This window comes from Lactuca saligna, chromosome 7 (assembly GCF_052625555.1).
Source record: "Lactuca saligna cultivar CGN05327 chromosome 7, ASM5262555v1, whole genome shotgun sequence".
Taxonomy (NCBI): Eukaryota; Viridiplantae; Streptophyta; class Magnoliopsida; order Asterales; family Asteraceae; genus Lactuca; species Lactuca saligna.
In genome coordinates this window covers 57926442-57949740 of record NC_136423.1, presented here as the reverse complement: position 1 = coordinate 57949740, position 23299 = coordinate 57926442, and the positions used below count along the sequence as shown (strand labels likewise).

General features: G+C 37.0%; 1 protein-coding gene and 1 pseudogene across 3 annotated transcripts; both read right to left on the bottom strand.

Moving 5' to 3' along the window:
- Positions 1-1695: 1695 nt before the first annotated feature.
- LOC145004373 (UDP-glucuronate 4-epimerase 1 pseudogene) lies at positions 1696-3352 on the bottom strand (annotated as a pseudogene).
- Positions 3353-20131: 16779 nt separating this feature from the next.
- LOC145005799 (RING/FYVE/PHD zinc finger superfamily protein) lies at positions 20132-22843 on the bottom strand. Of its 3 annotated transcripts, none has more exons than XM_078964909.1 (8): positions 22659-22843; positions 22176-22325; positions 21174-22091; positions 20999-21062; positions 20800-20906; positions 20619-20709; positions 20482-20529; positions 20132-20328 (listed from the first exon to the last, which is right to left on the bottom strand). In XM_078964909.1, exons 3-8 carry the CDS (start codon positions 21980-21982, stop codon positions 20227-20229), a joined length of 1221 nt encoding a protein of 406 aa, XP_078821035.1. In that variant the 5' UTR covers positions 21983-22091; positions 22176-22325; positions 22659-22843; the 3' UTR covers positions 20132-20226. The 3 variants fall into 3 exon arrangements, with proteins under 3 accessions (XP_078821035.1, XP_078821034.1, XP_078821033.1); XM_078964908.1 differs by having other exon boundaries at positions 22176-22314; XM_078964907.1 differs by lacking the exon at positions 22176-22325.
- Between the last annotated feature and the right edge of the window lie 456 nt (positions 22844-23299).

Here is a 23299-nt window from a genome sequence, read left to right as displayed (position 1 = left end):
AGAAATATCATATTCAATGGCATAAAAAAGTCTCACAGATTCCAAGAACAAAGTAGTGAATATGTTTCCTTTATGAATAAATGTTTTCTCTTTCACATCTCCACACTAGAAACTTGTTTAGGCATGTTTTTGACTGTTTTACTCAAAGTATAAGTTTATTTTAGTTAATTTTTTTTAAAAGAAATACCGATTTGGGCTTGATCCTTTCAACACCAATTTTTATATATGTTAAAATAGTTATTTTATGGTTGAACCGACCCGATTAAACCTAATTTTCTTTTTGAATCAACATGATTGAACTCGGTTAGGGAATCACGTGGTTTTCTATTCTAGACTCGCCACTGTTCATCAATGACATTTGTTCCAAGGAGGAGAAGGTTGCAAAAGCTTAAATGAACTCACTTTGTAGTTTGTTCGATTGTTTCATCAGTATTCTAGAATGGGAAAACCCATGTTCATCATCTTTTTTGTTAACTTGGTAATCGATTTATCTAAAGCTCTACAAGGAATTAAACATGATAAGAAAACTGAATACAAACCTCAAGTAAACATTCAAAATCAATTTATGCAAATCGGAACCATGTAGCCGGAGAAGAAAAAGGTTAGAGTTGCACAAAGTCATCGCCGAAGATGTTGAAATAAGTATTCCACTAACAGTAGTACTGACAATGGTGATGGTTGGTAAAGAATGACCGGTGATTGAAGATGGAGATGTGAACGATGCCGAGGAGATGGACACAACAAGTGAAATTGGAGACGAAGGATGGTGGACACGGTGGATTGACTGGTTTTAATTAGGGTTCAATATTTACAAGAAAATAAATAAATAAAAGCTACATTTTAATTTTTTATTTAAAAAATAGAAATTACATAATCAAATTAGATAATTCCTCTATTTAGCAGGTAAAATTATTCTTTAAGGATCTATTGTGTAAAAAACATAAGTGACCAAATCTCGAATATAACAAAAGTTTAATGTAATACAATAACATTTTTCTTATATAAAAAAACACATATTACTAATAGTCACTGTGAAGAGTCTTATCCTCGTTTTGTTGTTTGTTATAACGATTCTATGTATATGGTTGTTGCTTAAAAAAAACCCCAAAAGAATCATCCCTAAAACAAGTATGTCTTTCTGTATCTCATTCATGCACACAATCTATTTTATGTTACAATCATACTAATTTATCTATTTGTAAACGAGCTTTAAAAAAGAAATTACTTCGTTTAGAGGTGATGATCGGTGTGGAATTATATTTTATATTAGACAAATATATTTGGAAGTTATATTTACAATTTTGTTGCAATACCTATCATTTAACTGATATTGCAATAAAATTATAAATATAATGGCATAACTAGAAAACAAAATATAAAAATTGTAATTTTGATTAGCACAATGACTTTATTTCAATTTTGAAAAAAATGGTTAACAGAGAACAAATAAAACGAGTCATTTATTTCGATATTGCAACAAAATAATAAATATAATTACATAATCGCAGGAAAAAACTTGATATTAAATTCGAAATATTATGATAATATATTGATTTTTTTGCCCCAACAAAAATTACAACTTTATCAAATATAACTAACATGGTTTTGGACTTATCAATATTATCTTCTCACAGTATATATCCAACCCACTGGATTCGTTACCTCAAGCCATGAGTCATTGAATAATAAATTAAATACCATTAAGTTAAATCATTAATATTAATCAAAATGAAATTTCTTTCTTCACAACTTACAAGTGTTAAAAATTGATAACTTAAAAAACAAAATGAGAACAAAGTTTCCTTAACTCATCCCCATTCCAAGCAAAGAATCTTGCTCTCCCTATCTTTTTCCAAAAACAAAAAATAATCCTAATTAAAAACTCTACAAATTTACAGAATTACCCTTGCCTTGATTATAGCCGTAATATGTGAGATACCATTTAACAAACTTCCTCAACCCGGTTGACAAATCAGTAGACGGTTTATACCCGAGTTCCCGTTGGGCCAAACTAATATTCGCATGTGTAAACGGAACGTCGCCGTTTCCAGGCATCTCCACCATATTCTTCTTCGCCTTCTTCTTCAAATTCTTCTCCAGTATACTCACCAACGTCGGCACCGTCACCGGCGAAGTATTCCCCAGATTATAAATCCGGTACGGCGCCGGTCCCCGTTTCTTCCCACCGGAACCTGTACTCTTCCCCGCCGTATCCAACGACGCCACACACCCTTTCACGATATCATCAATATAAGTAAAATCCCGGGCCAAATCGACCCGATCTTTTCCCCGATACACAGTTATCGGTTTCCCCTGTAAGATGTTCTTCGTGAAAGAGAAATAAGCCATGTCGGGTCTCCCCCATGGCCCATAAACTGTGAAGAATCTCAACCCGGTTATGGATAATCCGTAGATATGATTGTAAGTGTGTGTGATTTCTTCTCCGGCTTTCTTGGTGGCGGCGTAAAGCGACGCCGGTTGATCGGTTTGATCGGATTCTGAAAATGGTACCTTCTCGTTTAACCCGTAAACGGAGCTGGAGCTTGCCCATACGATTGCCGGTTGCCGATCGGCCGATTTGCATTGTTCAAGAAGTGTTACCAGACCTGCTATGTTACTATGGACATACGAATTCGGGTTTTCCATGGCGTACCTTACGCCGGCCTGCGCCGCCAAGTGCATGACGTGTGTGAACGGGACGATTTCAAAGAGCTTTGCTAAGAGCTTCTGGTCGTTGATATCTCCTTTAACGATGAAGATATGGTAGGATTCGAGCATCGACCGGCGGGATTTTTTCAACGACGGGTCGTAGTAGTCGTTGAAGTTATCAATTCCGACGACGCCATCGCCGCGTTTCTTTAAAGCTAGTGAGACGTGTGTGCCGACGAAGCCGGCTGCGCCGGTGACGAGTACGGTGAGACCGTTTTGACGACGGATCTGGGCGGAGGAACGGATTTGCTTCTCCCAGTGGAGATCACCGATGCTGGTGTGACTTGTGTGGTGGAGGTATCGGCTGCCGGAAGTGATGAAGCTTTGGAAGCTTATATACGACGCCGTTAAAGCAATTAAAAACAAAGCCCAAAGGAACATGGTGCTGGTGGAGGCGAAACACCGGTGAAACGTCCGGTTCATGGTGTTGTAATGCATACGATCGCTCTTGATCCTCCCGGGCGTTGAAGGAAACAATTCTTCCTCCAATTGCGGCATTCTTCAACTGAATTTGAAACTTAAAACGAAATTAATAGATAAAAAGGGTGAAATTGATGTGGGTTTTGATTGGATTTTGTTTTCAGATTTGTATGCAGGTAAGAGCGAGGGTTTTTCGTCTGTACCTGCTGAAAGGGAGGAAGGAGACGAAGAGGGTTATATAGTGCGGCGAGGTGCATCGTATACGCGTGAAGACGTCAATGGAGGGGGCCAGCTCGAAGACAGATAGACTTGAAGAAAAATTTACAGGGGTGGAAATTGTAATATAAAGAAAGTATACGAATATATAATTGTAAATAGAAAGAGACAGCTAATAATTAACTAATTGAACATGGTGCCCACTTACGCTAAGGGCTTTTTTTTTTTAATAAATGTTTCTAAGAAGAGTTAAATTTATTAAATAAATATTGAAGGATAATAAAAATAAAATAAATAAATATGAAAAACGTTTAAATAAATCATATAAAGCTGATAAAGTAATTTTGTGTTGGTCAATAACTACAATTGAAACAAAACACAAAGTAAAAGACAACTTTGGAAGGATTTCAAACCATCGACTGAAGTACATAGATTATTCTTGTGTTACTGTCGGTTTAATTGGTTATTAGTTACTTTAGTTACTTTTAATCCAAAACTTGGTGCTTCTAAAATCATTAGAATTGCAAGTTGAGGATATTATATATTAGCTAGTATCTTTATTGTTAAATAATGTAAGAAAATCTTTATAGAATAATGTATTGAATTTTTAGCTTGCTAAGAAAAACATATAAAATGTCAACAAAGTTACGTATCAAATAAAACACGTCAATGGTTTATGGTTTATATAATCTTTAATATAATTTAGTATTTATACAATAATAATTTTTTGACATGTCTCTCAATGAATTTTTGGAAGATTTTAGCTTATAGTTTTTAACAGAAAACGTTGATTTAAATAAAAAAATTTGTTTGAAAATGCAAAATATCAACTTTTAATTCAAACAAAAAACTCTAAATCTGAAACTTTGTTTATGTGATGTTAAAACAAAGATATTGAACGCTTTTAATCAATTTTTAGAATTGCTTTTAATATGATTAAAATAATATCTTTTAATTGTATTTTTATATAATTTTACAAGATTCAAAGGATTCTATTTATTTTGACGAAACATTCATATAACAAATAGAAACCACAACTTTTAACTACAAGCTATGAGTTAGTTTTGCCAAATATTTTTTTTTTTATCTACTCTTAATTTTAATATGATCTAAAGATCATCATATCTACCCCACCTTTATTTTTTGGATCTTTTATCTTTTTTTTAAATAAGAGTTTGAATGTGATAAAATTAATAGTGATTATCGCAACAATAAAGTATATTTTGTAAAACCAAAAATGCATAAATGCCTTCTAATATGATTTAGAAATTTCAATACTCAATAACTCAAAATAAGATACGAACTTTTTGTTATAATTAGACAAATAACTAGTTTGGAGACTAAAAACATTATGTTGGTGAACAAGGGGACTAGATCTGAACATTACGTATAACTGAAGGACACTAACTGTAACATTCTGTATAAAATGAACATAAAAACGAAGGAACCCACAGAATGCACGTGGAAGTCAATTAAAACAGTTACAGTCGGAGGGAATGCAAGATCGGCGCGAAATGGGCCAACCGACAATTGACTGTGTCATGCCACTCTCGGCCGGTGCCGGTTTTCATGTATTTTGTATTATATGAATAAAGAAATTGTTTGATTTTGTATTTTATAGCATTATTAATTTTCATAAGAATCATATCGATTTGTTAATTATAATATGTTAATTAATTGATTAAAATGTACATGTTACCTAGTTAAAGTATGATACCATTGTCCCAAAAACTAATTTTATTTTGGCATCTTAAAAGTATTAGTTTTATTTTAAACCTATTAACTAATTAATCAAAATGTTTATTTTAGTTGTTCATAAGATTTTATTTGAAAAACTTCTATCTACTATTTAGTAAGGCAAAAGTACTAAGTTGAACTTCCACCGATCCCTTACTTATATAAGTTGTGGCCTTGTGGGTGTCGACTGTCGACAAAAGCACACAAATGATCCATACTGTTTACAAACTAGATCAAATGTAGTTCTTATGTGAACTGTTTTCACATAAGTCTTATTGTTTGAAAATGTTGTACTATAAATCTTTGTAGTTGACTGCAATTTTTTTTCTTGTCATTTAGCTTGCCCACATGGGATATTTTGATCAAAACAATCTCCTAGTTGTTTTTTTTGGTATTTTCATTGAAAACAATTTCTCAAGTGGTTTTGGAAGGTATTTTCATCACAAACAATCCCAAATTGTTTTTTTATATTAAAAACTTTTATGTTTTCTAGTGACAAACCCACCTAAATTGGATTGTTTTTTAATGTTAGATATTCTTCTGGTCAGTTTTGAAACTTTTTTTTTTCGGTGACCACGTTATTCAATCGAGTTTTGAGATTTAGCGAAATAAGTTTTTGAGGTTTAACGTTTTATCAACTCAAAGCTAAGTTGTAAATTGTATTAAATTTTTAGTTTTTTCTTTTATAGATGAGTTTCCTTGTTTACGTATGTTTATAGTAAAATAAGATTAGTTTGATTTTTGATTTTTTCAATGATTTTCGAAAGTTTAGCTGATTATTTATCAACTCTTTTAATTTGGTTAATAACTAAATTTCATAAGTTATATTACATGACATAGGAAGCATAAAACCAAGGTGGCTAATTAGTTATTAACTGATTTTTTCATAACTAAAATATCTATATGGGTTAATGACATAGAAAGGTAACGAACTTTGTTCTTTGTCCACATTTAGGTAATCATGTTTTTTCCGTTCACATTTGACCATTGAACTTGTTTGACCTGTTCAAAATAAGGTAATATGACTGGTAATTATGGTAAAAAGACCCTACTATCATATTATGAACATATCATACAAGTTTATTGGTCAAATGTGTACGAAAAAAAACATGGTCACCTAAATATAGACAAAAACCAAAGTTTCTTACTCGTTTTGGTAATATTGGACAAGAATCGTCTTAGGGATTGTGCCCTGGGATTAGGCTCTGCCAGTCAATGAACAATTAGGGTAGGCTTGGTCTAACCCAGTTCAGTCCCAGCTATTCATAGGTTAGGCTGTGTTGCTAGGTCTTTAAAGCACATAAGTCTAACCCCTTAAACGTATACAACCTAACCCCTAACTAGCTGGGTCTAAATTGGGTTGGCCCAAGACTTGACCATCTCCTCATACATAAAGACCGGACAACCCAATTAGTTGCACTTAACATAAAGAACCCAATATTACCAAAATGGGTAAGGAACTTTTGTTTTTGTCCATATTTAGGTAACCATGTTTTTTTCGTACAAATTTGACCAGTAAACTTGTTTGTGAAGGGTTTTGAGCATTCTAACACTCCTATGGTGTACATGCAACCCTAGATGATTTGGATCTATGTTTTCTCTAATATACATGCAAACTTTCAAATTTCCAAAGCATCATCCTAACTGGCATACAATGGAGTATCTATACTACAAAATTCTAGTTAGATGACATACCTTTTAGTGTAGTTGCAAACCTTGAAGCTTTAAGAGCCTATCACTAATAATGTAAATGCATCAAATGGAACCACAAATCACCACCAACAATTTAGAGGACTTGAGACAATATTTCTTTCTCACAAAATCGGATATGCTCTTCTAAAGACTCACTAATGTCGATTTCATGAACTAGGGGGTTTCTTATATAGTGTGTTATGATTAAGGTTACACCATGCAAACCTTAATGTGCATGACTTTCCACATTCCTTAGGCTCCATGGGTTTTAACCTCCATGGAGTATCCATGGATCACCATATAAGTTTAGCCCAACATAAAGAACTATGGATCATAAGCTCACTTTATAAGAATGAATGATTTACACAATCAATCCCCATATATTTAATTAGTCTCTTTTGATCACAAAATTAATTCCAAATTAATTCTTGATTAATACTAACTAAATAATATTATTTTATATTAATATATTAGAACTTATAATATATTAATAAACCATAAATAACCTCTTCTCAAAAGTCCATCCTTATAGATTGTTCCAGTGAAGTGCAACCCAAATGGATCATGCTACTCTCGGGTCAAGTACATACCAAATATAGTTATGGACTTAGACACCTTATCCAACAGTCTCCCACTTGGATAAGTCTAATAATTATAGTTGTAAGTATAACTTAAGGATCTGACTAGCAGTCGTGGCTCTTAAATGCCTTTGTCGAACTTAGACGTACCATTTTAGATAAGTGATCATATAATCCTATGCTCTTAAGATATCACTCGGACAAACACATGGAACACAATCAATCTTATTGACCAACAATTTGTTTCCCGATTTCCGATTTGTTTGACATAAAACTTAATTGAACAAATCAATTTAGCTCTAACCAGGCCCGACACATAGGTCAAAACAAAATCATCGAGGGGCCCAAGATATCGCTTTTAATCCTCCAAGGACTAAAAGGAGCAGATAAACTTCAACAGTATATGCTTGTACTAACTATTTATTAAATCATACACAACAGGACGTTTTATAACATCGAGTTACTGATGTGTTTTCGTACCATCGATGTACAACCAACTCATAATCAACAACTCATATATCTAGGTTTGAAGACTTATATGATATTATCATCTCACGATCACTCTAGATGAATTCCATGAAGTGATACAAGTGAGCGTGGGTTTAATCCAATACTCAGACCTTATGAGCACTCATGAATGTTGCAGCAAACTTTGCTATGTCTAATACCATTCAGACAAATCTACAAACCAAATTCATGAGAGTCTTGATTTAATACCTACTTCCAACGTATGATCGAATGTGGATAGTTTGAATAATATAATTATTCTGGAAGTCAAAACATGCAAAGTGAAACAATAGTAAATGATAGACACAAGACAGTACCATACTAGTAAATAAAAGACACCTTTTATTAAGCATTAAATGTCAATTACATTTCAACTATTACAAGTTTCAAGAGCTATCTAATCATTAAAACTAATATCATCCTTCAGCCCAATGCGCCTCGCATGTTGTAAATGCTTGACCCTACCCAGTCCCTTCGTGAGGGGATCTGTCGGGTTCTCATCTGATGATACCCTCTTTGCCACGAGGAGTCATTCTTCTATCTTGTATCTTATGAAGTGATATTTTTTTTCGATGTGTCTGGACCTGCCATGATCCCTCGGTTCCTTGGCTAAGGCAACCGCACTATCGTTGTCACAAAAAATCTCCACAAGCTCCTTTATAGCTGGTACAACTCCAAGGTCTCCGATGAAGTTCTTCAGCCATATCGCCTCCTTTGTCACTTCGCTTGCTACTATGTACTTTGATTCTCACGTTGAATCAATTACAGTCTCCTACTTTGAATTTTTCCAAGTAATTGCTCCTCCATTCAGGGTAAACACCCAACCTGACTGAGAGCGGAAATTATATTTGTCGGTTTGAAAGCTGGCATCACTATACCCTATCACTCTCAAGTCATCACTCCCACCGAGTGTAAGGACCCAATCCTTAGTCCTCCGCAGGTACTTAAGAATGTTCCTTACCGCAGTCCAGTGAGCCTTGCCAGGATTCCCTTGATATCTACTGACCATGCTCAAAGCAAAAGCTACATTAGGTCGAGTACAAGTCAGTGCATACATGATCGAGCAAACAACATAAGCATATGGTATTCGACTCATCTTAGCTATCTCAGCCTCTGTACTCGGACTCTGAGCGTTGCTCAGTTTGGCATTGCTCTGGATCGGTAAGTCACCTTTTTTAGAATTATGCATGTTGAACCTCTTCAACACTTTGTCAAAGTAGGTACTTTGACTAAGTCCAATTAGTCTCTTACTACTATTTCTCAATATCCTTATCCCAAGAATATAGGCAGCTTCCCCAAGGTCCTTCATAGCGGGACACTTCCCAAGCCAGTACTTAACCTCCTGCAAGGTTGGGATGTCATTTCCTATGAGTAGTATGTCATCCACATACAACACTAGAATGCTAACTATACTCTCACTAGCTTTGACATATACACAGGACTCATCCTCGCTTCTTGAAAAACCAAACTCTTTGACCTTCTCATCGAAACCAAGATTCCATCTGCGAGATTCTTGTTTCAACCCATAAATGGATTTCTCAAGCTTACACACTCTATTAGGGTACTTTGCATCGACAAAACCCTCTAGCTGACTCATGTAAACATCCTCAACCAACTTTTCATTAAGGAAAGCGGTTTTGACATCTATTTTCCATATTTAATAGTCATGAAATGCAGCAATGGCTAGCATAACCCTAATAGACTTAATCTTCGCTAGTGGCGAGAAGGTATCATCATAGTCAACTCCCGGAGTTTGAGTAAATCGCTTCGTAACCAGACGCGCCTTATAAGTGTGTGCCTTTCCATCCATTCCGGTCTTCTTCTTGAAGATCCATTTGCACCCGACTGTCTTACGACCCGGTACATTGTCAACCAAATTCCAAACTTGATTTTCATACATGGACTGAATCTCGTTGTCCATCACCTCTTTCCATTTAGCAGACTCGGGGCCCGCCATGGCTTCCTTGTAGTTGTTAGGTTCATCCAAGTTTATCAGTGTGTTATCAGTGATAAATGTATCACCTTCTATAGTAATATGGAAACCATAGAACTCAGGTGAAACACTAACTCTACCGGAACACCTCAAAGGTACAGACTTGTCGATTGGCTCAACAGGAGTTTCCTCTTTAGGTTGATCGCTAGTGTTTGAGGTTCCTTCACCGCTTGACACTTGAATCTCTTCAAGGTCAATTTCCTCCCATTGTATCCTTGGTCTATGATCTCTCTCTTGCAAAAGACTCCTCTCCTTGCAATGAAGACAACATTGTCACTCGGTCTGTATAAGAGATAACCAAAGGATTGTTGTGGGTAGCCGATGAAAATACACCGCTCACTCTGAGGTTCGAGCTTGTCGTGAGTCTTGTGCCTCACTGCTTTACAATCATAATTCAAAAATCAAAAAACATTAATAATTATAAAAAGTAAGAAAATTAATATAAAAATCAGAATATTTACCTCAACACTTTGATAGCTAAATGGTTTACAAACCGAATTCCAAAAAATCAAAAAACTAATATATGGGAGAATGTGAACTCAGTGTTTAAATCCAAAATCAGGTTATGAGGGAACAAAGGACACACGGAGAAAAAGATATCTGACATAAAAAATCAGGAAATTTTAGAGCTTAAATAAAGAAATCAGAGGAGGACTCTGATTTAAATGAAAAAGTGATCAACAAAGGACTAAATGAGACTCTTCCATCTAGGCGTGTCGCGACATTGCGTTTACCCATACATTGAAGTGTGTCGCGTGCGTGTCTCTTTTACCGCTCAACTGAGTTCTGAATTTCACGTTGGTGCCCTTATTTTGCCTACTGGGTAACTAAGTTTGGCCCAAATAAAATGTGAACCATAAGAGACATAGAAAATTTGATGCCCCTCATCCAATTGTTGCCATGGGCCTTGGCCCAGCTCGCCCGCCCCTTGGTCCGACCTTGTATATATCCAGACTTGGGTACTGAATTTTTCAGACTCCCGAACTAACATACATATAACAACCAACTCACAAGTACGAACACTCATACCTGGCCCAATCAGCCTCGAGCTGGAATACCAAGCATGTGTATGATGGGTCCAATCATCCTCAGGATATAATACCCTCGTATCATGCACATGTTTTGCCCAATCAACCCTCGGGTTGGAATACCAAACACGTCAGGTCCAATCGATCATAGGGTCCGGTCATCCTCGGGATGGAATACCCTAGATTGGAATACCATTATATATTTAACTCGGGTCTAAACTCATAACCCGAGATCCAAGGACCTACCCTTGCATTTCACCCAAAGTCTTCTGATTCAACGCAACCCTTCACCAAACCTGGATACAAAGATTTTCTCAACCGTCGTTGAGACTACCGGTTTAACACCTGGTCCAGCCACCAGTTTTCCAGAACCTGGGAGACGGAGACATTCTAACCCAAACAACCCTTTGATTACACCATCATGATGACATTACACCTTCCGCCTGGAACTCGCGTCTCGCACCACAACCAAAAGATCTTCCACTTGCGTCACATACTCCCATAATATAGACCTTTCACATATACACTCGTGATTCCCAACGCGAGTTTCCACCAGAGCCACCCCCCCCCCCCCTCGAAAATGGTCGCTCATAATTTTCTTGTTGAACCTTCCGTAAAACTGATGAATATCAATTTGTTTTTGCCCCCAGTCCCCAACTGGGGCACTACCAGAACCATGAAAAATAATCTTCAATACACATCGACTGCGAACTTAACCCAAAACTAAATCGTGAACTTCTGCGATACACCCAACCCTTACCGGCTCCGGTGCACTCCCACCTGGGCATCCAGTTGATACAATCCCCAAGAACTTATGTCTTACGACTACATAAACAATTTTCCAACTGGAAAAATCACAAGTCCAATAATAGACTGCGAACAACTGGATTTATAATGCGTGCACCCCGCATAGACTTTCTGATACCTGACTGATACTCCACACAACCCTTACTGCTCCCTTTATCTAACCAACAGATTTGTGGCTCGACCGATTTCTATCAGCATGAGAACTCCAAAAGCACTACAAACAGAAGAAGTGAACCATCATGATCACTAGGCCCACAACCTATGAATAGAATGCTTCCGATAACACACAGACCTTGACGACACTCTCACAGCGTCACTGAGCACCATACAACTGATACCAGCGTAATCCTTACGAAAACAAAGTCGCACACCATCCATGGATGGAATAATGATTGCACTCTTGATCTAAATTGGAAGATGAAACCCAAGAGAACCATGCATATACTTTGAACCAAGAGCCCCAATGCCATCTTGCCCATCTCACACGGAACATCCCCATGTACATACTTAAGAAACCCATAATCTAATCGAAACATAAAACATTCTCATAAACGGTCAAACAAGACCCCATACTTGCTTGAGACTGAACGGATTCCATCACTACACCACTGAGGATAAACATACCTGAAGACCGAATGAATCATAGAATATACTGGTCTTGACGACTGATCGGCCCGATCACTGAATCCCGAATGATACATCGAAATCTTCGAGGGAAACTATGCTGAATGACAAACCCCACAACCAATTGTCAAGTACACACTACCGCTTAAACCATAGAATCAAGACCCACATGGAACTGAACACACCCGCCTCCGGAGAAGATCCATCGATCAACATTTGCCCAACTAATCTGATAACAGAAATCCGAACATCGAATTGAAAATTTCCTCAATGACTGACACTCAGCCTGAGAATCCTAATTCTCCCCGCATAGAACTCAAACCACTGCCCACTAGTGGTTGAAACCAAAACGTAACCCAAGGCCCCAAGTAGTCTAACCAGGTACAACCATACTTGACCATGGAATGAATAACATACGTAGAAAAGTCCTCAAGATACGGATCGAACGAACCCCAAGAGAAACCTGAATTCCAGATGAAAATTTATGAAATCCCCACTTATAACCACTTATAAAGCATGGGTAGATACCGATCCACAACCCAAACATACCTTCCTTGCTTTCAATCCCAACGACAATCCGACACCTGGCCCTCCTACTTCCTGAGAACATGGGCATGTGCTTCCATCACAAGATACCCATGCCACATCGATCCACCTGTGTATACCGAAGCTGACATAATGTCGCCAACCACTGTGACCACAGACGCCAGGCTGAAGATATAACCTGACGATGGAGGTCACAAGCATGCTTACTCCTTCGAACCCGGAAAGCTGGAAGGGTACAACCCTTTCCATGGATAACAACATTCCAATCCATCACTTAGCCATTCCACTTCTAGTTGCAAAACTCAAGCTGATCGTAATCATTGCTCCCTTCCTAAGTCGCGCGACTCGCATTCCCGACCTCAAGCAAAACCCCGAAGCCTCAAACCAAGACTCACTAGTCCTACACCAAATAACCCAAATCCATAATGCTAATGGGCCCACAATAGATACCAGGCCCATCCCCATGACTAAGCAACCACAACCAAAAGATTGACAGGAACCGACCCACTGCCGCGAACCATGGTATCCAACCATGTTATCTACCCTGACGAGTCCTCAGAGTCTCCGAAATGCTCCTCGATTTAAGTATGGATCCTATGCTTCCAGTAGTACGGGCCCAATACTATTTTCCACACCTATCGATACTCTCATCAAGAATCATATCAGTTCCTATAAGACCTAGTCACAAAATATCCTTGAAACCTACTCAACAGCGAAATAACCGCACTAGAATACTCTCTAGGCCATCCTAGAACTCACCTGCACCCCCTATGCCATAAGATGCTGAAAAACTCCTCACAATATCAATTAGCCATTCCATGAATACAATCACATGCAACAAAGCTCAGATAATCCTTCGAGTAACAGACTCATCCCTACAACGGTTGGACTCAGACAGGAGCTGCGAAGAAGGGTCAAATCTGTCACTTTGAGATTATCCAACCTTTTTCACATATGACTTGACATATTCACTTAATGGCTAACTCACATCACTCATGAGTTCCACAAAATCACAAAGTAAGCAGCATTTGTGCAAAGGAGTTGACTGACACCAAAATGCAATAAGATCTGACAGATCCTCCTATGAAATCCTCGATCTCAAACTCCCAGCATCTCGTGCGCATCTTCGTCGTGCCCTCACCCTCTCAAGAGTGGCTAAACCTTCCTCATACCGACCCGTTATGAACCACGCCCAAACCAGGGAAACCACCTCTACCTCATCCAATACGCGACTAGCAGGCTGACCCCATACGACTCATCCATACTACCTTTGCCACAGGACTCTCCATTGGTGCCAGGATACTATCGCATGAATACAGTCACATGCCCCTCAATTTAAAAAATCTTAGGTTAAAAGATTCAATCCCACAACGGTTGGACTCAGACAAGAGTTGCGAAGCAGGACCAAACCCTTCAGCCTAAGATCCTTTAAACCATGTAGCAAGTGACTTAGCGTATCCACTCAATAGCAAGTTCACACGCGAAAGAGTCACACAACAGCCAAACAAGGGAACTCTATAGGACCTAAGGCATCACATAATCAGGCAATTCTATCATACAATTCCTGAAGATCCCTAGCCTATCACTAGTATGTTGTTCTAACATATCACAATATCAAATAACAGTATGGTATTTTGGGGTCTATTTAATGACTCCAGTTGATCGTACACATCACATCCTCCTTTAGTATTTTGAAAACCATTTTAAAAGAAATCAATTTGAAAATCTTTCACCTTAGTTTGAGACTGGATTCACACGAGTGTTCCTCCAATTCACTCAAACCAAGGCTCTGATACCAACTTATAACACCCATAAAATTTCAATAAAACTTAAACTTTTTGAAAACAACCCTTTCTCAAAAAAGTGCTTACAAAACCATTGTGCCCAAAACATTATTCAAAATCAAAGTCACTTACAACATAGTTTTGAAAACACTTTCATTATCAGAGTTTCCTAGAAATCATAAGCCCAAAACACGAGGATATGTATAGTCACGCCTTCACCTTTCCACGATCCACTGAAGTACATGAAACCATAAATCAAAATTGTAAGAACAAAACTTAGTGAGTTTCCCCAAAGTACCAACACCCAAATAGATAACATATACAAATAACAACATATGATGGGTCCAATCAACCATTGGGTTGGAATACCCCAGGCTCTCAACCATCGGGTTTGAATGCTAACATACTATGGGTCCAGTCAACTATCGGGTTGAAATACCCTAAGCCCTCAACTATCGGGTTGGAATGCCAACATACTATGGGTCCAATCATCCTCGGGATGGAATACCCTCGGGCCCGTTCAACCATTAGGTTGGAATGCCAACATACTATGGGTTCAGTCATCCTCGGGATGGAATACCCTCGGGCTCGTTCAACCATCGGGTTGGAATGCCTTGGCCTGTTGGCTTACGCACAAAGCAGTGAAGCCTCAGCCGCCGACCAAACACGTACACATATAACAGATAATCATATGACAGTCTATAGCCAGCCAGACAGATCTACAGATCACTAAGCATAACAACATCTTATCTTCCAGGATACCGATCTAACAGATCATAACAACATAGCAACATCCTATCTACCAAGATACTGACAGCATAGCAACATCCTATCTACCAGGATACTGATCTAGCAAATCATAACAATACATTAGCATGCATAACAAAATATCAATCCAATGGGCCAGCATTGGTGCCTTCGACCCTCAAATACAGTTAGGAAAACTCACCTCACAAGCAACACTGACTGATAAAATCCAACTCTCAAATCTCAACTCCTGAATCAAATGCTAACAACCACCATGTGACCATTTCCATCAAAACTTTGAAATACCCAAAATACCCTCAAAAGTCAAACTTGTTCAACCATGGTCAAAGTCAACAGTCAAGGTCAACAACCCATGTTGACCCAACTCATCGAGTGTACTTATCAACTCGTCGAGTTCCTTTAGCATTCAAAAAGTCGGGAAAACCCGCAGCCAACTCGTCGAGTTATCAAGACAACTTGTCGAGTTCCTACAATATCCAGAAAAGCAAGAAAACCTGTTCCAACTCGTTGAGTTGCCAAAACAACTCGTCGAGTGTTCCCAGCTTAATTCATTCAGTCCTTTTTCATCCCTTCTAACACTCAAGAATGTAGATCTGGAACCCAAGAGCTAAAAAAACCATGTAAAGTTGCTAACTTTACGTCCATACATAACACCAAGAGGCTAAAACACTCAAGAAGGCTTATTAAGGGAATTAGAACATGAAGGGAGCCTAGATCTAGATAAAGCTTGAAACTTTAAGTCCAAGAAGGCCACAAAACGTCCAGATCTAAAGTTATAACTTCATGAGATGCTCAAACCAAGAATAAACCCAAAAATGAGCCAAGAATGACAATAAACTTCCAAGGAAGAGATTTAAGCAAAAGGTGAGAAAGTTTTCTACTTTTTACCTCAAAAGAGTAGCTAAACTCAAAAAGATTATGGATCTAAAGCTTCCCTCTTCAATCTATGCATCATCCACTTCGTGCTTCGTTAAGAGAACACCAAGGAAACACTCTTTAAGCTCACACACACTCAAAAATGGAAGACAAAAACATGAGGCTAGGGTTTCTGGATAGAGGAAGCGATTAGGGAGGCCATCAATGGGGCTTAAGGCCTTTAAATATGGTGCAACACCTTAAAAATTGGGGTTTTCATAGTCAGCCACCAACTCGTCGAGTTTTCCTCTCCAACTCACCGAGTTGGTCCAAAAAGATCTGCGGCCCAAAACTTTCAACACATCGAGTTGAGGCCATCAACTCGACGAGTTCCAAGGAAGATTTGCCTTTTTCATAAAACTTCTCATGCCTAGGAATCGGGATGTTACAATTTGATTGGGGCATAGATAATCCCAAACTATGGATTGTATGTTGGTCCATGGTATCTTTTGTCAATACATAGTCTGGATCTTGAAGAGGTTCTTCAGGAGAGTTGCTTGTGGGTGTGGATTTTGTTGAAAAAGTGACTACCAAGAAGGTCTTCAAGATTTATTATTGTAAAATCTTGTTCGGTAATAGTGTATTATTTCTTGTCACTTCTCTCCACATTGAAGGTAAAAAAACCCTTTGGTTTTGAAGAATCATTTTAATAACCTTAACTTACACATGGTTCATTTTTTAATGACCAAAAATTTTCAATTGGTTGAGCATGAGTCTTGTAAAATAATTCAATACTCTGACGCTCTGATGACACTTGATTTTCAATTCGGGGTGAGCATTTGGACCTTGACCTCGACCTGGACCTAATAAGCCTCAATATGGACCTGGTAAGCCTCAATAGGTTCGGTCCAAGGTCCACCAATTTTTGCAAAAAAGGTTCGGTCTAAATGATCACTTTTACATACAAGAACTGGGGACTGGACCTAGACCTAGACCTATGGACCTGATAAGGTTCAATAGGTCCAATCCAAGGTCTAACAGTTTCTGTAAAATTGGTCCGGTCCAAGAGCTGGTTCATTCTGGTCCGATCCAAATGCTCACCCCTATCTACAATAGTATGTTGTAGATTCAATTATGGAAAGACCACACATAATCATGCATTTGGAGATAGTGGTAGATTCGGTTAAAGATCTTTAGATTACAAGAGCGAAAAGGTTTTTTCTTAGCACAAAGTCTTCTTTAGATAATTTCCAACTTCCTATAATTTCCTAGTATTAACATTCCAAGGGATTAATGCCTTAGATTGTTTAGCACTTGCTTCAACAAGTTTTTCTTCTATGATATTTTTCAAGTCACTTTATGTATTAACCTTGCATCTAGAGCATCTTTCTCTTTTTGCATCTCTTTAGCCACATGTTCGTCCTCGGGAAATAGGAAGGACTTCATATGAGTTACATATTTCGATTGTTCATTCTCCCAATTCATAATGTTTTTTCCTTTGTCTTTGATTGGAGCTCCTGGAATAGTAGGAGTCTTTGAATCTAGCATTGTCATTGGAGTAACACGATCATCAGCAGTTTCACATTTGGTTGTAATCGCTTCCATATGTTGAATGGTAAGATACTCTTGGGGTTCCACCTCAATAATATCCTCCATATTTTCAACCTTCAGAAAATGAAAAGGGGAAGGAAACATAATAGTCTTTAATAGGATGAACATCCATAATTAGTAGGAACTTCAAAATATGAAGATTGACTTGGTTTTTTGTTTCTTAAGAGCGTGAGGAGGTTTATCATTATTTTTAAAAGACTCTTCAATATCTAAAGTCTAGTTAAACCCTATTTTATTTGAAGGTCAATTCCTCTTGCACAAACCCCATAGTTGAGGTTTTAACCTCTTTTTTTCCTCGGGTAATTTGAACACCCAAAGAAAGCTTTGAGTTGTTGATTTTTTTAATGTTATGTGATTAAAAAATTCTTACCTAATGCACTATCTAATAACTTATATGAAATGCTTGAAGTGCATGGAATATAAATTCAATGAAAAGACTCAATTCAGATAAAATAACAATCAACAAATAAGACCTATTTGGTCATACACATAAATACCACATAGGTAAAAGCAGTGAGAAGACTCACGTCGCAGATAGTAGCTAAAATACGACAACTCTCACACATAGAGTAGACGGGAGTAGCGAGACACCTAATAACAGTAAAGTCAAACCCTATCAGCTTACACCCTTAAAACCCTAGTTTGACCTAAAAGTCAACCATGGTCAAAAGTCAACCCTGTTCAACTCCAGCCTACGGTCACGTCGTGACTGGCAAAAGATAAAATAGTCGAGACTAGATAATCTCATGATGTGACACGTCGTGAGAACTGCTCTGAACAGTTTTGAGCGTTTAGCTCTTAATCCCTTAAGCTATTCTTTGAGACTTTCCAGAGGGTCTTCCCCAACCCTAAGGACTATAAAAACCGTGGCTTTTCAGTCATGCATTTCCAATGCATGACTTGGACACTAGCTAAGTCATTAAGAAGGAAAATGGGATCAAGACTCATGCTTGGAGTCTAAACCAACACCAAACCTCAAATTTGAAGTATATTTTAGAGAAAATGACTCAATGATCCATAAAGTTGCTAACTTTATGGATCTCATGCATGCTATCCCACCCAATCAAGAAAAGAAAGACATAAATCTAAGATCTAGCACGTGTAATAGATAAAGGAAATAGCTTTAGGAATTACAAAGGTCCAAAAGCATTGAAGAAAGAAGAGGTAGAAGCTTGATGGCCAAAAGGATGCACTCAAGGAGTCTTATTCTCCTTCAAAGAGCCAAAAACCACCCAAAGAGCTCTTAAGATTAACAATGGAGGTTCGCCTGCAGTGACTCCAGGGCATGAAGCAAAGCTTTATGTTTGCAGCGGGGGATTAGTCGGTGCGTGAAAGCTGGCCCGGAAACCCTCGTTAGGGAAGTTCCCTTTCCAAAAAAAAGATTAACAATGGAGGCTAAGAACGTTTTGGGCAGGCAAGAGGTAATGAAGGTTGAGGGTGTGCAAACCTTAGCCTCCCACTTCTCTTAAATATGGAGCAAAAGACAGGATTAGGGTTTTACCTAAACTCACGTCATGAGACTCTAACCCTCATGTCATGAGCCTTAAAATGGCCACGTATCTCAGACTGAAGTCATGTCGTGAGACCCTAATTCTCACGTTGTGACCTTCAAATTTTGGGTTTTTCATTCTTATTTAGCTCAAAACATTTTAAAGATCGGGTACCTTCATTAGATGTTACATAACATGACTTATACTTCCAATTATGATCCCAAACCTCGAAAAGGATATGGATTACATTGATACATATGAGATGTTGATTGTGTTGAAGAACATGTTGGTGAATTGTTTCACTAATTATATTTAAGTGTAATGGATTGACTTATTGACCAAAATCAATCTTGATGAATATTAAACAAGTAATGAAGTGATACGAACCCATCTCATACTAGGCTCGCATCATGCCATAAGCCCAAGTGCAGAACTCACTACTAAAAGCTAGCTTGAAAGAGGATGGAACACTTAGTCTTATAAGCCACCAATCAAACTTCATTTGGCCGATGTGGGATCGTAACAATACCCCACGCTTTGAAGAGCGAACGTCCTCGTTGGTCACGATTGGCACCCCTTTTTCGGTTCAAGCCACCACTTAGAGTCATTATTGGTCACGGTTGGCACCTCTCTTTTCAGGTCCAAGCCACCACTCCGTATGCCACCACTCCAAGTGTTGGCACCTCGAAAGATGGGATGGCTCTGATAACAATTAACCCGACCCATCCATTTTGCCTTCTATGATATAACATTTTAATCAACAATGTAACACATAAACATTGGATACTTTTGCAAAATTCTTGCCAAGTAAAGTTAGCAAAATACAAAATATATGCATAAAATTTGTTAGATACATGAAATCTATGATTTTTGTGTATTTCTTGTGTCCCCTGTATGCTCTTCTCCATTTACACCCTTGTGAACTCTCAACTTCCACCTTTTTGCTGATAGCCTTGGCCTCAACTATGCCAAAAAAAAAAAGGTAAAATAAGAATTTCATACGTTTGTAGAGGGCATTTACGTCTTTTGCATAGACGACAGAACAAGAGTGGAGATGCATGTCAAAGTCAAAGTCAAAGTCAAACACAGGACAACTTGTTAATGCTTAAAGCATACCATCTCTATATACTTCAACTGTTTTAGAACTTGATCCGTACTAAGCTCCTGAAAAAGCATAAAAAAGACTATTTTACCCTTTTAATAGAAAAAAAAAAGTCCTAACTGAATATATGATTGTGAATGAATATATATACTTGAGGAACAGCACAATCAGCATGGATTGGGTCCCACAACACAGAACTGAAACACTCCCAATTATCCCTTTGAACTTCAAAAAGAGGAGCCCTGTAACATTTCATACAAAAAGAAATGGACCCAATAAGTATTTTTACCAAAATACCCTTCTTGAACACATACACCTTGCTTTAGCAATACCTTCTCCATTTTCCACAAACAATTCCATTTTCATGATCAACAATTTCTCTACATTGAACCCAATTTCCAATACAGCTGAGTCTAGAAAGCTTGCTGGAATCCCAATCCTACAATCATTATTATTATTATATTATTATATTATTATATTATATTATTATTATTTTTATCTCAGAAAAAGAAAAGAATCAGAAAATATTACTTGATAAGTAGCAGAATCTGAAGGGTTTATTTCTGAAGACAAGTTGTGGTAATCATTAAGTTGGCTGCATGAGTCATTTGCTAAAATCTTCCATTATACTGATACTAGTTGAAACAAAGAACAAGGGTAAAATCGTAAATGTGTAAAATAAATAAAAGTTCATAGAAACACATACTGGATAAGTGGGCCAGACCAATCAGGAACCTCTGCTTGAAAATCTTTACCAATACGAACATCCGACTTATAACAATCAACATCTCTCAACATATCCACAATTGGACCAAAATACCCTTTTGGCGAATTTCCCTCCATTTTCTTGAGTTTTTTTCGTAAACAAGAATGACAAAACCAATCACCAACAGGAACCTTCTTTAGATTACAACAAGACATATGAAAAGACTCTTCACAAAGATCACAAATCAGCATCTTCACAGTCAATGTTGACTTTTCACAAACCTTACATACCCTCAAACCACAAATACCCTTTTCAATTTCAACATCTTTTACTTTATTAAAACAGCTTCCTTTCAATCCATTCAATCTTTGAAGCACTAAATGGTGTTCAAGAAACTCGAAGCATGAATTTGTTTCTGATGTATCTTTCATTACAACTGAAGATGAACACTCACCAATATCATCTGTTTGTTGTTGTTTTAAAGAAACAGATCCAATTTCCATGTTAGATTTTGATGATGAGCAACAAATGGTTTGAATCTTTTTTCGTTTGTAAACAAGGGTAGGCGTAGGGGAAGGAGTAGGGGTAGAAGTGGAATTTTTGTGAATGATTCGGCGTTTGTAAACAAGATTAGGTTTAGGTTTAGAAGTTTCTGACATGTTAATTTCGGTTGATATTTGGGAAGAACTTAAACTATCATTCTTGTTTTTATGATCATTATCTTGGATCCATACACATAGGATTTCTTGTTTTCCATTGTTATGAAGAGAAGAGAGATGAGCATCAATGGAGTTTTGTATTAACATCATTAGAGAAATGATGAAGATTTGATTGATTTATTCCATTTGAGACTTTGAGTATGTCTTTTGGGAATTAGCAGCTTTTTGAATTTTGTGTCCAATTGTATCCAGATGTGACCTAATCATAAAGAAAAACAAATATCTTACTGATAAAGAGATTTTAAAGTTTATCAAGATCTACAAAAGATTCAATTTGAAATACATGTTTAATCAGATTTAAGAACAGGGAATCTGTTCAATCGAATCAACAAGTTCTCTATCTTGATTCTTGCCCTTTGTGTGAGTTTCTCTTTCCTAAGTACTTTTTTTTCCTCTTCTTCTAACACAGATGTATGCGAATCCTACACAAAACCTAATACATTCAAAACAATTATCCTCGAAATCGATGATTAGGGATTTTCAATATATAGATATCGACACTACCATGGATTCAGTTTCATCAAAAACACAATCGAAATCATATCAGTTGAATCATATAATGAAGTCAAGAAACTACACGACTCTATACCCTTTTCAAACACAAATTCGGAGTACATAAATCTTAAGATAAAACCTAATACATGCTGTAATAATCCAATAAAACAGTTTTAGCCTTTAGGAAACTAATAGCATGTAATCTTCGAATAAAACCCAGATATTAGAACTAAATACAAGTCCTTGAAGCGATGTAATTGAAGAACTTTACCTAGAAAGAGATGGAAGGCGAGATTGATTTAAACTGGAATCAAAACTTAAACCCAGAACCTTTTGTTAGTTCTTCTTCTTCTTCTTAGACTTTGAAATTTTGTACTTTTCTGTTCCCCCTCCTTCTCCTTACTTTCCTATTCCCATGATACCTCTCAGATGTTCTCTATTTATGTTTCCCCTTTCCTGGTGCTTTCTTTTTGTTCAAAAGTTTCCACATCAACATTAGTAGATTTAATTTCAAAATTACAAACTACAATGTTATAAAAATAAAAATAAAAAAAAATTTCCACATCAATATTTGTAGATTTAATTTCAAAATTACAAACTATAATGTTATAAAAGTAAAATTTTAAAAAAATTACACATCAACATTTGTAGATTTAATTTCAAAATTACAAACTACAATGATATAAAACTAAAAAAAAAATGTGAATAGATGAACTATTTACTGCTTTTAATCAAATGTATCCTATGGCTATGATTTTTATGGTCTTAACCATTTTGTAATCTTGGCCATTGGTTTTCATTTATCTAATCCGAGTTATTGGTTTTCAATGTTATGAGATTATCCAAATCGAAATTTAATTTCAATTTCAATCAAACTAAACAAAATACAATTTTAAATTTTAAATTTTAATT

Coding starts and splice junctions, on each gene's coding strand:
- LOC145005799 (XM_078964909.1), bottom strand. CDS start 21,982: ATGATGTTAATACAAAACTCCATTGATGCTCATCTCTCTTCTCTTCAT. Junction 21,063..21,173: donor TGGTCTGGCCCACTTATCCA/GTATGTGTTTCT, acceptor TGACTCATGCAG/CCAACTTAATGATTACCACA. Junction 20,530..20,618: donor CTGATTGTGCTGTTCCTCAA/GTATATATATTC, acceptor ATGCTTTTTCAG/GAGCTTAGTACGGATCAAGT.